This window comes from Scyliorhinus torazame, chromosome 1 (assembly GCF_047496885.1).
Source record: "Scyliorhinus torazame isolate Kashiwa2021f chromosome 1, sScyTor2.1, whole genome shotgun sequence".
NCBI classification, from domain to species: domain Eukaryota; kingdom Metazoa; phylum Chordata; class Chondrichthyes; order Carcharhiniformes; family Scyliorhinidae; genus Scyliorhinus; species Scyliorhinus torazame.
Genome location: NC_092707.1, coordinates 229,008,032 through 229,022,927, shown reverse-complemented (window position 1 = coordinate 229,022,927; position 14,896 = coordinate 229,008,032). Strand labels below are relative to the sequence as shown.

The following is a 14,896-nucleotide window of genomic DNA, read 5'->3' as shown; positions in this document are numbered from 1 at the left end:
AATGGCAACAACATCATAATTCCAAGTACTAATCCAAGCTCTAAGTTCATCTGCCTTACCCGTAATACTTCTTGCATTAAAACATATGCACTTCAGGCCACCAGACCCGCTGTGTTCAGCAACCTCTCCTTGTCTACTCTGCCTCAGAGCCCCACTGTCCCTGTTCCCTAGGTCTCCCTCAATGCTCTCACCTTCTGACCTATTGCTCCCGTGCCCACCCCCCTGCCATACTAGTTTAAACCCTCCCGTGTGACACTAGCAAACCTCGCGGCCAGGATATTTATGCCTCTCCAGTTTAGATGCAACCCGTCCTTCTTATATAGGTCACACCTGCCCCGGAAGAGCTCCCAGTGGTCCAGATAACGGAAACCCTCGCTCCTACACCAGCTGTTAGCCACGTGTTTAGCTGCTCTATCTTCCTATTTCTAGCCTCACTGGCACGTGGCACAGGGAGTAATCCCGAGATTACAACCCCCGAGGTCCTGTCTTTTAACTTCCTGCCTAGCTCCCTGAACTCCTGCTGCAGGACCTCATGCCCCTTCCTGCCTATGTCGTTAGTACCAATATGTACAACGACCTCTGCCTGTTTGCCCTCCCCCTTCAGGATGCCCTCTACCCGTTCGGAGATATCCTGGACCCTGGCACCAGGGAGGCAACATACCATCCTGGAGTGTCTTTCACGTCCACAGAAGCGCCTATCTGTGCCCCTGACTATAGAGTCCCCTATTACTAGTGCTCTTCTGCGCTTTGACCCTCCCTTCTGAACATCAGAGCCAGCCGTGGTGCCACTGCTCTGGCTGCTGCTGTTATCCCCCCGACAGTATCCAAAGGGGTATACCTGTTCGTGAGGGGGACAACCACAGGGGATTCCTGCACTGACTGCCTGGCCTTTCTGGTGGTCACCCATTTCTCTGCCTGCACCTTGGGTGTGACCACATTTATATAACTGCGATCTATGACGCTTTCCGCCACCTGCATGCTCCTAAGTGCATCCAATTGCTGCTCCAACCGAACCATGCGGTCTGTGAGGAGCTCCAGTTGGGTGCACTTTCTGCAGATGAAGCCATCCGGGACGCTGGAAGCCTCCCGGACCTGCCACATCTCACAGTCAGAGCACTGCACCCCTCGAACTGACATAGCGTCAATTAATTAAAATTAAAAGTTTTTTAAAAAATGTTTTAATATATATATATTTTTTAAGTTACTGTTAACTATCTGTCGCCTAGCACTAGATTTCTAATATAAATGCGAAAGCTAAATATAGTACTCTCCGATCTCTGGCTTAGATACCTCTCTAAATTATAATTAAGTAATTATGTTTAATTAGTTACCAATGCTTAATTTTTTAAAATTTAGTGTAGATTCCCAACCAGCCACTCAGGTCACAGCTTTTCTGTTTCCCCCCTGGCACACACAATTTGAAAAAGGTACAAAAGTAAAAATCACTTACTTACCTTCTTACCTTCTGAGTGTCTTAGATGTTCTCAGGTTCTCTCCCTGACAGAGACTGCTCCTCCTCCGAACCACGACGGAGGTATGCAAATTTCCCTTGTAACACCAATCAGCAGCTCCGCTCTACTGCCCTCTGCTGGATCCTAGATCCTAGACCCTAAAAGTTCCTAGATTGTGTTCAAGAATATTGTCTACAACAGCATGTGTCCAGGCCATTAATCTGTATTAGCGTCACAAGTAGGCTTACATCAACACTGCAATGAAGTTACTGTGAAAATCCCCAAGTCACCACACTATGGCACCTGTTCGGGTACACTGAGGGAGAATTCGGAATGTCCAATCACCTAACAGCACGTTTTTCGGGACTTGTGGGAGGAAACCGGAGCACCCGGAGGAAACCCACGCAGACACGGGGAGAACATGCAGAAAGGATACCGTGTTGGATTTGGTTCTTGGAAATGTGATGAGCCAGGTAGATCAAGTGTCAGTGAGGGAACAGTTGGGAGACAGTGATCATTTTATCATAAGGTTTAGGATGATGATAGAAAAGGATAATAAGGAATCCAGAGTAAGAATAATTAACTGGGGGGGGGGGGGGGGGGAGCCAAATTCAATGGGATAAGAATGGAGCTGGGCCGGTTAGACTGGGATGAAAGGATAGTAGGAAAAAAAGCTAAACAATGGGCTACATTCATAACAAAAGTGGTCCAGACACAGTCAAGGCATGTTCCCTCAAAAAGGAAAGGTAGGGCAAACATTGATCATTATTTTCTGAGGGCAGCTCGGTAGCACAGTGGTTAGCACAGTTGCTTCACAGCTCCAGTGTCCCAGGTTTGATTCCCCGCTGGGTCACTGTCTGTGTGGAGTCTGCACGTTCTTCCCGTGTCTGCGTGGGTTTCCTCCGGGTGCTCCGGTTTCCTCCCACAGTCCAAAGACGTGCAGGTTAGGTGGATTGGCCATGCTAAATTGCCGTTAGTATCCAAAAAAGTTTAGGTGGGGTTACAGGGATAGGGTGGAGGTGTGGGGATGGGATGGAGGTGTGGGGATGGGGTGGAGATGTGGACTTAGGTAAAGTGGGGTTATGGGGATGGGGTGGAGGTGTGGGCTTAGGTAAAGTGGGGTTATGGGGATGGGGTGGGGGTGTGGGGATGGGGTGGAAGTGTGGGGATGGGGTGGAGGTGTGGGCTTGGGTAGGATGCTCTTTCCAAGGGCTGCAGCAGACTCGATGGGCCGAATGGCCACCTTCTGCACTGTAAATTCTATGAAACAAATCCAGAGCTCCCAGGATGAAAAAAGAGAGAAATTAAGGAAAAGCAGTTGCGAAGCTGTTAGGTAGAAAAAACAATTGAGAAGCAAGAGTACAGGAAGTTTGTGGGAGGAGGTGAAAAATTAATTAGAGAAGCGAAGTGAAGAAGGATTATGAAAAAAGACGAACAGCCAACATAAAAGGGAATCCCAAAGTCTTCTATGTTGAAGGAAGTGACAATGGAAATTGCAGGGGTGCTGGCAATTATCTTCCAGTCTTGGCCAGATTCAGAGGAGGTGCCAGAGGATTGGAAAATCGCAAACGTTATGCCCTTGTTCAACAACAAGAGGTTGTAAGGATAGCTCCTGAAATTACAGACCAGTCAGTTTAACATCAGTGACGGGCAAGTGTCTCGGAACAATTTAAGATAGAATGAGTTGACTTCCAGTGACGAGGGTGTGCTGAACATTCAGGTGGCTCTCTTCCAAACGACAGAAAAATAGGCACTTTTGTCACCTGCGAAAATTGGACTTAAACATCCCCTCACCCTCAACAAAAATATCAAAAATGCCAGGAAGCAACAGCTCAAGAAGCCTCAGGGACACCAGGAATTGCAGCAAGGGACAGGAGCCACGAGCAAGCAGGTTGGCAGACCCACGAGGCGAGGTCCTCGGCCTCCGCTGGGAGGGAAACCAACAACCCGGAAAACAAACTACCCCCACCTGGCAATAGATGGAGGATGTTCCTTACCAAAGGAACTAAATACAATGAAAGACGACATTAAGGCCGAGAAAAAGGCGACAGTCAAGGTGGAAGAGGCGCTAGCTGCCATGCAGATGGCATGGGGAGGAAACTGGAAGCAGGAGAGCACAATAAGTGACCTGGAAAAGGTGTCGATGGATCAGGGCGACTGAATCATCGTCCTGGAGGCAGAGATCAAGAGGTTAGTGGCGACCGAGGGGAGCCTGAAAGGGAAGTTCGAGGACCAGGAGAATCAATCGAGGAGGCAGAATATTCGGAAAATGGGCCTGCCAGAGGGGATCGAGGGCAGGGGCCCAACTGACTACGTGGCTAAATCCTGGGCACCCTGGTTGTGAGGGACATCTTCCCCAAACCGTCAGGGATTGACGGGGGTCACAGGTCGCTCCAACAAAAGCCCAGGGCTGGGGATCAGCCAAGGGCGACAATAGTCAAGCGACACAAATATCAGGACCGAGAAAGGATCCTTTGCTGGGTTCGACAAAGGCCTGTAACTGGAAGGGACATAAGAGTGCACCAGGACATTGCGATGGACCTGGCAAACCAGGCTCTGGTAACTTACCAGGGCAAAGAACATTATTTTACTGCCCCGGCAGAGGCAGCCAAGTTAGTCTGAAGAATGATCTGGACAGGCAGCGATGAGGAAGACACGGAGAAAACGAATAGAAGACAGGGACAATTTTGCACGGGACTGCATCGCCTCGCTATGAAAGGGAAACAGCTCATAGGAAGGAGGGGGGGGGGGATGGAGAGTGCAGGTGAGGGTGAGGAGGAGACAGTTGTGGCACGAGCAGAACGAGCGTAGGAGGAAGTGAGATAGACCCTGGGGGGGGGGGGGGGGGCGGCACACTAGCAGGAAAGCTAGAATTAGGAAGTATGACAGGGGTCGCGGCGCATCTCCCGCTTGGGAGAGAGCGTCTGGCTGAGGGGGGGTGGGGGGGTGGCAGGGGGCAGACAGGAGAGGGGGGTATGGGGGGCAGCGAGGGGGTGAGGGGGGCAGATGGGGATCCAAGACCACAGTGGGAAGGAATGATAAGGTTGGGGAGGGCTCTGGACGGGCTTCAGCAGGTCGATTTCGGAATCGTGGAGCAGGAGGGCACCACACGCAGCCCTTTGGAGGATCCCTGAACAAAGGCTTGCAGGGGCCCACCCACATGGTGTACACACAGTTGCCAGCATTGTTTGGTGCGGTGGCCTGGACAGGGCACCGGTAGTCCTGGTGAACATGTACGCACCCAGCTGGGACGACACGGAGTTTATTAAAAAGAACATGGCAGATCATGAGGGTGGGGGGAGGAGAGGAGAGCAGAGGCTTCAATTGTGTGCAGGACCCACGGACAGACAAGTCAAACCCCAGAATGGGGAAAACAGACAGGCATGACGAGGGAAATGGGATACGTTTATGAAGCATATGGGGGCTGTGGACTCATGGCAGTTCATGCACCCGGCAGGAGATTTAGAGGGAATATGTGGAAAAATCTTTTCAGCCAGAGGTTGGTGGGAGTCTGGAACATTGGAGACATTGTTCCCGCTGATATAAGGATCAAGAATGGAGGACACAGATTTAAAGTGATTTGCAAAAAAAACTATGTGATGTGCTGAAAAGTGCGGCACGGTGGCGCAGTGGTTAGCACTGCTGCCTCCCGCCGCTAATGATCAGGGTTCAATCCCAACCCCAGGTCACTGTCCACATGCAGTTTGCACATTCTCCCCGTGTCTGTGTGGGTCTCGCCCACACACCCCAAAAATGTGCAGGGTGGGTGGATTGACCATACTAAATTGCCCCTTATTTTGAAAAACGTTTTCACACAATGAGTGGTTTGGGTCTGGAATACATTGCCTGAAAGTGTTGTGAAGGTAGGTTCAATGGAACCATTCAAGAGGGCATTTGATGATTATTAGGGCATTAGGTGATTATTTGTGTAGAAATTGATTATTGTTCAATAATCAATGTGCAGGGATACAGAGAAAAGGCAGGCGAATGGCATTAAGTCAGAATGCTTATTTGGAGAGCTGGTGCAGACACAATGGGCCAAATGGTCTCCTCCTGTGCTGTGACAATTCTGTGATAGATTTTAATTGGTTAAATAAATAGATCAAAACTCAGTTAGAATGGAGATGGGCAATTATTACTCAGTTTATTATGAATCAACTAAAGGCTGGATAGTGGACGATGCTAATATTTACCCCGGTCTGTAAAAGCTCATGGAGCGTTTGCGGGTTTTACAGACAGCTTGGTACAATCAAGGTCAATGCAAACTGGAAAATAAAGTTGCATGCAAAATTGAAGGATACATTTTTGCTGAAGGCTCCAAATTTTGTCACCATATTCAAGGGATTAGCATGGAAAGATAGATCTGGGAAACGAGCAACTCAAATATTTTCCAGGAGGATGGGCTCATTTCAGGCAGGAATTTTAGTTTAAATTCATACCACCCTCTTCAAAATTCTTTTAAAGAGTTCACCAAGATCTAAACACTTCCAAGAATGTATGAGTAGACGTTTAATACCCAATTCGGAAAGCGGAATATTTATGCAAGAAATATTCTTACACATTTGCTTCATTTACACAAACTTTAAGACACAACAGAAGTTATCAGGATAGACAAACCTCCATGACTTCTAATGGTAGGCCCATCTATATCTTCCGATGGTCTTGTTGGGACACGAACACTGGATGAGTCACTAAAATGCTGTAGTTTATTTAAATTCCACCAAGAATTGTTTTAGGAAATGTCGGAGCTCAATAGATACATTTTATTTCAATATATAATTGAGGGAACCTCCAACAATCCGTACTATTTATTTGAATCCTGACATTGAATTTAGTGTTTTAAAGAAATTCTTACCCAATTCAGCGTGGTAGTGAGCACTACTCTTGATTCCCAGTCCTCTTGATTTACAATAACAGTCACACCGTTGGATTGATTGTGAAAAGTTGTGAAATGTTAACATCATCTTCACTGGTTTCCAGAAACACTGCAAACCAGCATACATTACGTTGTATTTTTTAAAAACTTAAATTTATGGTCATATAATTCTGTAATATTGTACACTGTATCCCATGTAACACTTAAAAATTATAAAGGAAACCACCATTGTAAATTTACGACCAAAGAATTGCTACAGTGCAGAAGGAGGCCATTCGGCCCATCAAGTTGACACCGACCCTCTGATGTATGAACATAATCCCGGTCTTGACAACAGGAGATTTTCTTTCACAACTCTACCACCCCCATTAAACCAAACGTAACATGTACACCAGGTCACAGTTCCATATGAACATGGACTGCAGAACCTTTTGGAAGAAGCCAAAAATGATCCTCATTTTTGTAGTTCTCAGAAAAATGTCCTATGGCACTTCACGGAGGTCAATGAGAAAAATGGGTGCTAAATCAAATATATTAGATACGGCAAGATAGGTAGGAGATTAAGGTCGTAAAGGGGAGGAAATGAAGTAGGAAGGAAATGAGGGGTGGTGGTGCCGGGAGCCAATCTAGATGAGTAAGGTCAGGGATGACTGATCGGTTGAAATTCAGAGGTTGGAGGTAGAATGGCCATGGACAGCAGTATCTAAACTGAGCAATCAATATCATAATAAAAGAACAGTAGCACGTTTGAAAGAATGTTATGCATCTTGATGTTGAAATAAATTAATGTGCAGCAAGTGTTGTACTTGATAATGCCAGCTGTGAATAATCAGCTATTAAGTAGCTGGGTGAGTTTTGAGCAGTAATCCATTCTCACAATTTGACGAGATGACAAAGAACAAGAGCTTTTTCTTTTAATGCTTTTTAATCCAGAGGTACTTTGGTCATTGTTTACATTAAAGATCGCTTCTTAACTGATTGGACCACAATCCATGTTATGAGTTTGCAATGCTCCAGTTTAACAGTAACTGTATTGTTATCCTCATTAACATCTGGGAAGTTCTGCCAAAATTGGGAGAACTATCCTGCAGACTAGACAAGCAGCAATTTGACAAAGCCATATTCACAGAATTATGCCTTTCAGACATTGTCCCAGAATCCTCAATTGCCAACCCTGGTCTTTGAACTATCCCACCACAGGCAGGACACAGGTATACAGTCAGGATGTAATGGCCTGGGAATCTTCCACACCCCATGAAATCTCCTGGCATCAGGTCAAACATGGGCATGGAAACCTTTGGCTGATTACAACCTACCATCCTCTTTCAACTGACGAATCAGTGCTACTCCATGTTGAACGCCACCTGGAAGAGGCATTAAGAGTAGCAAGGACACAGAATGTACTGTGGCTATCGGGTTTCAAATGTCTTCAACAAGACAGGCTCAGTAGCACTAGTGCTAACCAAGTTGACTGAATCCTGAATCAGATGGAAACTGCGCTGGTGGTCACAGAACCAACACAAGGGAAAAACTTCCTTGACTTCATCAATCTACCTTCACATATCTATTCCTGACAGCATTGGTAGGACGGACCACCGCAAAGTGTTTATGGAAATAGAGTCCCATCTTCACTCGGAGGACAAACTCTATTCAGTTGCTTGGCACTACCACCCGTGTTAAATGGGGTAGACAAAACTGGGCATCTATGAGGCATTGAGGGGCAGGATCAGCAGCAGAATAATTACACCACTCTAACCTGCCTCATATATTTCTCGATCTTCAATCAGATTCGTAAAAGAGTATGCAGCAGCATCACCAGGCATATCAAAAAATGAGGTACTAACCTGGGAAGCAACAAGACACGATTACATGCATGTCAACAACTGAAGCAGTACACAATAGACAGAGCTAAGTGATCCAACAACCAATGGATCAGATCAAACGTCTGCAGTCTTGCCATATCCAGAGTGAATGATGGTGGGCAATTAATCAACCAGCTGACTAGCCCCAGCCTGAGAGTTGGCAAAGCCCAGAACGCGAGTGCAAAAGACAAGGCGAAGCATTTGCAATCATCTTTCGCCAGATTTGCCGAGTAGATGATCATCTTTCCTCCTGAGATTCCCACCATCACAGAAGTCAGTCTTCAGCCACTTGATTCACTCGACATGATCCTGGCAGTGCAGTCATCATCTGCGCCCACCACTTCAATGGGCTTCTGTGTATATTCTATTATGCATTTGTAAAATCAAATCCAGTGCTATCAAGGTCACAGGCCAGCCACATTCTGTGTGCATCAACAAGATTGGCATATTATCTGCACATCAATCTCGGATGTCTGGATCAGATTAAAATAACAAAACACAAATTTTGCTTAACTCAGTCTTCTAGGGCATTAGACCTAATGCTCATTCCATCTATAGATAAAGTCACCGGATTATCTGGATTTCCACAACACATTGATGCAATATCCTTTATTGGTGTTGTGGAATGCACACACATTCACAAAATAAATCAGCATTTTTCAAATAAAATTAATGTTGACATTTACAACACAAAAATCATAAAATTAATGTTCACATTTACCTATATGCAAGTTTCACTAAAAACATTCAGAATTCATACACATAATTCTGTGGTATACACACAGCAGGGTTCTATTGCACTCAAGCTCCTACACAAAAACAAAGAGGGTCTAACATAGGGAAATGGGTAGCAGTATTCTTCACTTCCACATGGAAGTTGATGTTCCCTCTTTCTGTACCTGTAATATACAAAAGACCATTTAGACTAACTATTTCAAAGCAGGCACAGGTCACAAGTGTACTTGGAGCAGAGATGCTTTCAGCTTTTGTTCTCACGATTTCAGCACCTATTAATAAAGTCACAAGGTGTCAGGAACAAAACCACATGGTACTGGACACTGAATTGCCAGCTCAGAGACCAAACAATAGCTGACATTGGTATTTGTAGCATTTTGCTTTGATTGCCATACAAAGCACTATGTCATTAAACAAAGCTTTAGTCGGTATGTGGGTCATGCTGTACCTGGCTTTGGAGCTGTCCTGGTACTGGATTGAAGCGTAAAAATATTCCATTCACCAAATATGCCCCACATAATAGGCATCAACATTTTAGAAAATATCTTTGCTCCTCCCTTTTGATCAACCCTGTGGTGTTGGGTGCTCTGAGGTACAGACGAACCAACACGGTTGCGATTGGTACAACGCAGTTTTATTCCAACTAGTTATTTACACATCTGACTTGGTACTCAGCACGTGGTGACTGTGTGAGTATCTTGTTAACGAGGTCCTGGCCTTGTCCCGTCTCCAGATGGACTGACCAGGAGGTGTCGTGTTTCTTGTCTTATACTGTGTCTGCTCTTGTCTGTCGTGTTGTGTGTTAATTGGTCTGTTGGTCTGTCTATCATGATGTGTGTGTGGTGATGTGTGTTTGAATATCATGACATCCCCCCTTTTTTACAAGATTATGTGCCTACGTGGTTATAAATATAAATGTGTCCTGAGTGCAGCTAAAGGTGTGTGTGCATGATATTTATAGCATGTACATGTGGCGTAACTATATACAAGGGGGCGATGTCAGGTGTGACATGCTAACGAGGTTGTACCATAACAAAAGAAGAAGAACGTTGAAATTTGGACCGATCAAACGAGGCCTGGACCGATAAAACAGTGACATGTTACAATACAGTAGTTGCTAAAATTTGATGTGTGAACAGGCTCATAAGTCCAGTCTAGTAGGCGGGCGACGAATTCGGGTTGACCGCCTCAAGGGTGGGTCGAGAACCACCGGCTGAGGTGCGAGTCTGGCCACGGGCGGCGACAGAAGGGGCATGGTATATGGCAGCTCCACGAAGTCGCTATCAGGAACCAGTGGAGGACACGGCGTCTGTGTATGGTTCCGTTGCAAGCGTGGAAGTAGGCGAAGGGCTCGGCGATTGCGCCTACACACGGATCCATCCGGCATGCGTACCAGGAACGAGCGGGGAGCCACGCGTCGGAGAACTTCGGCAGGTGCTGACCAGCCACCGTCTGGTAGGTGAATGCGGACGTTGTCTCCAGAGGCCAGGGAGGGAAGATCAGTTGCCCTTGTGTCATACGATCTCTTCTGGCAATCGCGCTGCAGTTGCATCCTATGCAGTACCGGAGCATGGTCTATTGTTGGTGCCAGGATGGAAGGCACAGTGGTTCTGAGGGCGCGACCCATCAGCAGCTGTGCTGGCAAGAGACCCGTCGCTAATGGGGCCGAGCGATAGGCCAGCAGGGCGAGGTAGAAGTCCGATCCGGCAGCAGCAGCCTTGCAGAGGAGCCGCTTGGCAATGTGAACGCCCTTCTCCGCCTTTCCATTGGACTGGGGATGCAGAGGGCTGGACGTCACGTGTGTGAAGCCATACGAGGCCGCAAAGGACGACCATTCATGGCTGGCAAAACAGGGCCCATTGTCCGACATGACAGTCATCGGAATGCCGTGGTGAGCAAAGGTGTCTTTGCAGGCCCTTATGACAGCAGACGACGTCAGATCGTGCAGGCGTATGACTTCTGGGTAATTGGAGAAGTAGTCCACTATGATAACATAGTCCATGCCAAGCGCGTGTAATAGGTCGATACCCACCTTCACCCAGGGGGACGTCACCAGCTCATGGGGCAGAAGCGTCTCAGGAGGTTGCGCCGGCTGAAACCTTTGGCAGGTTGTACAGTTGATCACCATGTTGGCAATATCGTCACTGATGCCCGGCCAGTATACCGCCTCTCGGGCCCTCCGTCTGCACTTCTCGACCCCCAAGTGGCCTTTGTGTATTTGATCGAGAACCAGCTGGCGCATACTGTGCGGAATCACAATCCGTTCCAGCTTCAGAAGGATCCCATCAATGATGGCTAGGTCGTCTCGTACATTATAGAACTGCGGGCACTGCCCTTTGAGCCATCCTCCCGTCATGTGGAGCATCACTCGCTGTAAAAGGGGGTCGGCCGCTGTCTCTCGGCGGATGCGGGCCAGACTGGAGTCGTCAGCCGGCAGATTTGCCGCTGTCAAGGCCACCTGTGCCTCGACCTGACATACGAACCCCTCCGCATCTGGCGGCGTGCTCACTGCTCTGGATAGGGCATCCGCCACGATGAGGTCCTTCCCTGGAGTGTAGACCAGTTGGAAGTCGTTCCTCCTGAGTTTAAGTAGGATGCGCTGGAGGCGAGGGTTCATCTCGTTCAGGTCCTTGTTTATTATGCTGACCAGGGGGCGGTGGTCAGTTTCGACCGTGAACCGTGGAAGACCATAGACGTAATCCTGGAACTTGTCTAAACCGGTTAGCAAGCCCAGGCATTCTTTTTCGATTTGCGCGTAGCGCTGCTCTGTGGGGGTCATGGCCCGCGATGCATAGGCAACCGGGGCCCATGACGACGTGGCATCCCTCTACAGGAGCACTGCTCCAATGCCGGATTGGCTAGCATCAGTTGAGATTTTGGTGGGACGAGATGTGTCGAAGAACGCCAACACTGGTGCCGTGGTGAGTTTGCGTTTGAGCTCCTCCCATTCCAGCTGGTGTGTGTGTTGCCACTGGAACTCGGTAGATTTTTTGACGAGGTGGCGCAGAGTCGTTGTGTGGGAAGCAAGGTTGGGAATGAATTTCCCTAGGAAGTTGACCATGCCAAGGAAGCCTAGGACAGCCTTCTTGTCGGCCGGCTGCGGCATGGCTGTGATGGCGCTCACCTTGGCTGCATCTGGACGGACCCCTGACCGGGAGATATGGTCCCCCAGGAACTTCAATTCGGTCTGGCCAAAGGCGCACTTGGCACAGTTGAGGCGCAGGCCGTTTTCCCGTATGCGGGCAAAAACGCGTTGGAGACGATATATGTGCTCCTACGGTGTGGTGGACCAGATGATGACATCGTCCACATATACGCGCACCCCTTCGATGCCTTCCATCATCTGCTCCATGATTCTGTGGAAGACCTCGGATGCTGAGATGATGCCAAATGGCATCCGGTTGTAGCAGAATCTGCCGAAAGGGGTGTTGAAGGTACATAGCTTTCGGCTGGACGGGTCCAGTTGGATCTGCCAAAATCCTTTAGAAGCATCCAGTTTCGTGAATATCTTCGCTTGGGCCATTTCACTGGTGATCTCCTCCCGTTTGGGGATGGGATAATGTTCCCGCATAATGTTATTATTGAGGTCTTTGGGGTCTATACAGATGCAGAGCTCGCCAGAGGGCTTCTTGACACACACCATGGAGCTGACCCATGGCGTGGGCTCCGTGACCCTGGATAGGACCCCTTGGTCCTGGAGATCCTGCAGCTGCAGCTTGAGGCGGTCTTTAAGTGGCGCAGGAACCCTGCGAGGTGCGTGAACGACCGGGATGGCGTCCGGTTTGAGGCAAATTCGGTAGGTGTATGGCAGTGTTCCCATGCCTTCGAATGCCTCCTGGTTGTGGGCGAGGAGCGATTGGAGCTGTGCGTAGAACTCTGCATCCGGGAAGTCAGACGTGCCGTCTGGAGAGAGAGATAGAATTCGTTGCACAAGGTGGAGAGCCTTACATGCCTGTGCGCCCAGCAGGGAGTCCTTCGATGAGCCAACTATCCCGAACGAGAGTGTGGCCGTGTGTGTTTTGTGTGTCACCTGGAGCTGGCAGGATCCCATGGCCGGGATAACGTTCCCGTTGTAGTCGACCATCTTGCACCAGGATGGCTGGATTGGTGGTCTGACCTTCATGGCATAGAATGCTGACCATGCTATGAGGTTGGCTGAGGCGCCAGTGTCCAGGCGGAAAGTGATCGGCGATCGGTTGACCGTCAGGGTGGCACTCCATTCATCGGCCGGATTGATGATGTTGACCCGGTTCACATCAATGACCGCAACCCGGAAGGCGTCTTGGTCACCTGTGTCGTCGGTTTGGATGTCATCATGTGGAGGCTGGATGGTCCGCACAGGTCTGCGAAGTTGTCGGAGATGTGGCAGATCCACAGGTTGAGCCGCTCGACAGTAGGCAGCGTAGTGGCCCACCTTGCCACAGCGTAGGCAGTCGGGTTTTTGCAGGACATAGGCCTTTTAAATGTGCAGCTCCACAGTTGCCGCACGTCATGACGTCTTGGCGTTTGTTACGCCACTGCGCATGCGCAGTTCGGTCTTGCGTCGGGCGCGCCTGCGCAGCACGTCCTTCAGTGTTGCCGTAGGTTTTGGCGCGCACAAACGCGGGAGGCCTCAAAAGGCGCGTGAAACAGCCGCCCTCGTCCGGGCCGCGGGCCGGGAGAAACTCGATTGCCTGGATGCGTTCGGCCTCGTGGGCGGCCTGGCTTGCCGATTCGATCGCTTGGGACCCCCTCCGTGCCGATTAGGTCGCTTGAAATTGGGCATAGTGGCTGGTCGCATTTTCATGCAGGACACAGGCTTCAACTGCAGATGCTAAGGCCAGGCCTTTCATTTTTAGAAGCTGCTGGCGTAGGCCACTGGAGGCAACGCCAAAACTGATCTGGTCCCGGATCATGGACTCTGAGGTGGTGCCGTACTCGCAGGACTGCGCGAGTATGCGGAGGTGCGTCAGGAAGGACTGAAAGAGCTCATCCTTACCTTGTAAGCGCTGCTGAAAGCTATACCTCTCAAAGCTTTCATTGACCTCAACGTTGAAGTGCTGGTCGAGCTTGAGGAGGACCGTGTCATATTTAGATTTGTTCTCGCCTTCCACGAACACCAAGGAGTTGTATACATCGATGGCGTGCTGACCTGCAGTAGTAAGGAGCATGGCAATCTTTGTTTCGTCTGAGGCGCCCTGTTTTTCGTTGGCTCACATGAACAGTTCAAATCGCTACTTGAAGAGCTTCCAATTGGTGCCCAGGTTCCCAGTGACTTGCAACGGCTGCGGTTTGTTGTGGGTGTCCATGGCTCAGGATGGCAGATTTGCCGGTAAGTATCGATTCACTCACTGGTACCATGTGGTGTTGGGTGCTCTGAGGTACAGACAAACCAACACGGTTGCGATTGGTACAACGCAGTTTTATTCCAACTAGTTATTTACACATCGGACTTGGTACTCAGCACGTGGTGACTGTGTGAGTGTCTTGTTAATGAGGTCCTGGCCTTGTTCCGTCTCCAGATGGACTGACCAGGAGGTGTTGTGTTTCTTGTCTTATACTGTGTCTGCTCTTGTCTGTGATTGGCTGCCGTGTTGTGTGTGCTAATTGGTCTGTCTATCATGATGTGTGTGTTGTGATGTGTGTTTGAATATCATGACAAACCCCACTCATGTTCATATTCTTATCCACAATTTTGTTTTCGAGTCTACTCTACATTCATCAACATCTTTCAGATCACAAGCCCTTGCAGACAATCTCCATTCCTCTCAGTTTAGTGGCTGAATTTATCCTCCATAACTTTCAATGGAACAATTAGAATCGCATTTACAATTCCACGAGGGATTTTTTTTTTTGTCTCTTCTGTAATGATCATCAACAGGTAGGTTCACTTACATTTGACGACTCCATTTTGGTCACAAAGAGAAGCAAAGATGAGAGAGGTCACTTGGCCCATTTAACTCATCCTTCCTTAGAATCAATGGCACTGCCAA

General features: G+C 48.6%; 1 protein-coding gene and 1 long non-coding RNA gene across 8 annotated transcripts in view; one reads left to right on the top strand and one right to left on the bottom strand.

The window, feature by feature from the left end:
• The window catches only part of LOC140419343 (uncharacterized), a 68,149-nt gene that overhangs the window by 41,170 nt on the left and 12,083 nt on the right, over positions 1 to 14,896 (top strand). The gene's annotated exons all lie outside the window — the stretch shown is intronic.
• The window catches only part of snx14 (sorting nexin 14), a 259,496-nt gene continuing 251,833 nt past the window's right edge, over positions 7,234 to 14,896 (bottom strand). For all 7 annotated transcript variants that reach the window (XM_072503178.1, XM_072503170.1, XM_072503160.1 and 4 more), the window contains one exon: positions 7,234 to 9,088. In XM_072503178.1, the coding sequence (XP_072359279.1) occupies positions 9,050 to 9,088 (39 nt within the window). In that variant the 3' untranslated portion in view covers positions 7,234 to 9,049. The remainder of the gene's footprint in view (positions 9,089 to 14,896) is intronic.